The sequence below is a fragment of the Perkinsus marinus genome (genome assembly GCF_000006405.1).
Source record: "Perkinsus marinus ATCC 50983 genomic scaffold scf_1104296956018, whole genome shotgun sequence".
Classification (NCBI taxonomy): domain Eukaryota; phylum Perkinsozoa; order Perkinsida; family Perkinsidae; genus Perkinsus; species Perkinsus marinus.
Window position 1 is genome coordinate 186 of NW_003207605.1, and position 1,557 is coordinate 1,742.

Sequence of the window (1,557 nt, forward strand, 5' to 3'; positions counted from 1 at the left end):
GTATCTTAGGTCGAGGATGGTAAGATTCAAAATAGGCCCGGATGAGTACCATCCCATTCTAGATCATCATCTGGAAACTGTTTCCGTAAAGCGGCAGCGTCCTCTTGTTGTTGCTGCTGCCAAGCGTCGTCGCCTTGAGTGGTCATCATCACTGAGTGGCAGCCCCACGTAGGAGGACACCACAAATGGAGGAGAGGCTTCCACTGTCAAGACCGAACAAGTACCATGGTACCGTCCTCAATCGGTCTCTAGTACAGTTCAGGAGGAACCCACAAGGACCGAAATCGATGATAAAAGAGAGCAGCTATTAGTGACTGTTTGCAGTGTTGGTTTCCTCTTCCTTGGTATGGATATGTATGCTACCACAGGTCCTCAGTATTCAATTCGAACACTGCGTCAGGCCGTTCAGCGGTTGTCAAAGTGCGCTGATGTCGATCGCGCGCGCCCAAACACACTTTTGAATGGATAACATCAACCCTGAGCATTCCTCATGGAGATCGGCTCCTCTTCCTAACACGTCCTGTCTTAATACCATACCAGGTGGCTCAGTGACATCCACTTCGACGGTCGAAGTTCGACCCGTCCCGACTGCCTAGAAGTGTTTTATATTTCGCCACCACTTGGAGCCGGCAGTTGTCGTAGAATAATCCTATTCTACGTCGAGTTCGCCCGCTTAGTGGAGGTTCCATAGTTCAGGAGGAGAGACCATGGCCCGACACCTATCCGTAGCGAGTCCCAAAAGAAATAGAACTGGTCGTTAGCGGAGCGATGCAAGGTTCGGTGATTGATGATGACGCTGTCAGTCACGCCTAGTTCTGCTTAGCCTAGATGTACGGCCTAAGTGTGGGCATTGCTGACCTTGGGTAACTCCTCGGACACTTGGGTTGGTTTTATGCCTCTCTCGTGGTGTATCTCAACTTCCATAGTTCTATTTGTGTTTTCTAGTGAATAATACTGTGGTCCGGCTTGTAGTGGCTTCGTTTGTCGTCAATGGTTCCATTGGTCTTATCACCAGGTGTGAAGAGTAGCTGCTCTACGCCTCATAAGATGCCCGAGAAAGACCTCCTCATCGCGTCATTCATCGCAAAGCATCAGTTGGACCAGGACGCTGCTACTGCGGTTCTGCTGGATCTCACCTCGTACGACTTGGGCGTTATCATTACAGCATTCGAACCGGCCTTGACTAACGGCGTGGACAAGGAGGCGCTTTTGCGAAGGTTCGTACAGGTGTACTTTGACCAGAAGACCCAAGCTTTTGTCAATCTCTGGGATTTGCCCGAGATCCCCACCAAAGAGCTCCTCAGTCGGCTCAACTATAAGGATCGAGGTCTGGTCATGGAACGCTTTTCGATCGACAATGCTGACTTAGTGGACCAGACGGAAAAGCACCGAGTTTTGAGAGCTCTCATCAAGAGACGCATGGAGCATCGAATTAACGCATTCGTTGGTACATGGCAGTTTGAAAGGACCGACCGTCCCTCGGCGGTCAAACTGTTGTTGACTTTAACCAATGGTGATTTGCAGGTGATTCTTGCGGCCTTCAATCCGGAAGTTTTG

The 1,557-nt window shown here is 50.2% G+C and overlaps 1 protein-coding gene across 1 annotated transcript; it reads left to right on the top strand.

The window, feature by feature from the left end:
- Window positions 1-990: 990 nt before the first annotated feature.
- Window positions 991-1,443, top strand: Pmar_PMAR015138 (hypothetical protein; the record flags this gene model as incomplete). Its single annotated transcript, XM_002775307.1, has 1 exon — window positions 991-1,443. A coding segment is annotated over one exon (453 nt), but the record flags the coding sequence as incomplete, so codon positions are not given.
- Between the last annotated feature and the right edge of the window lie 114 nt (window positions 1,444-1,557).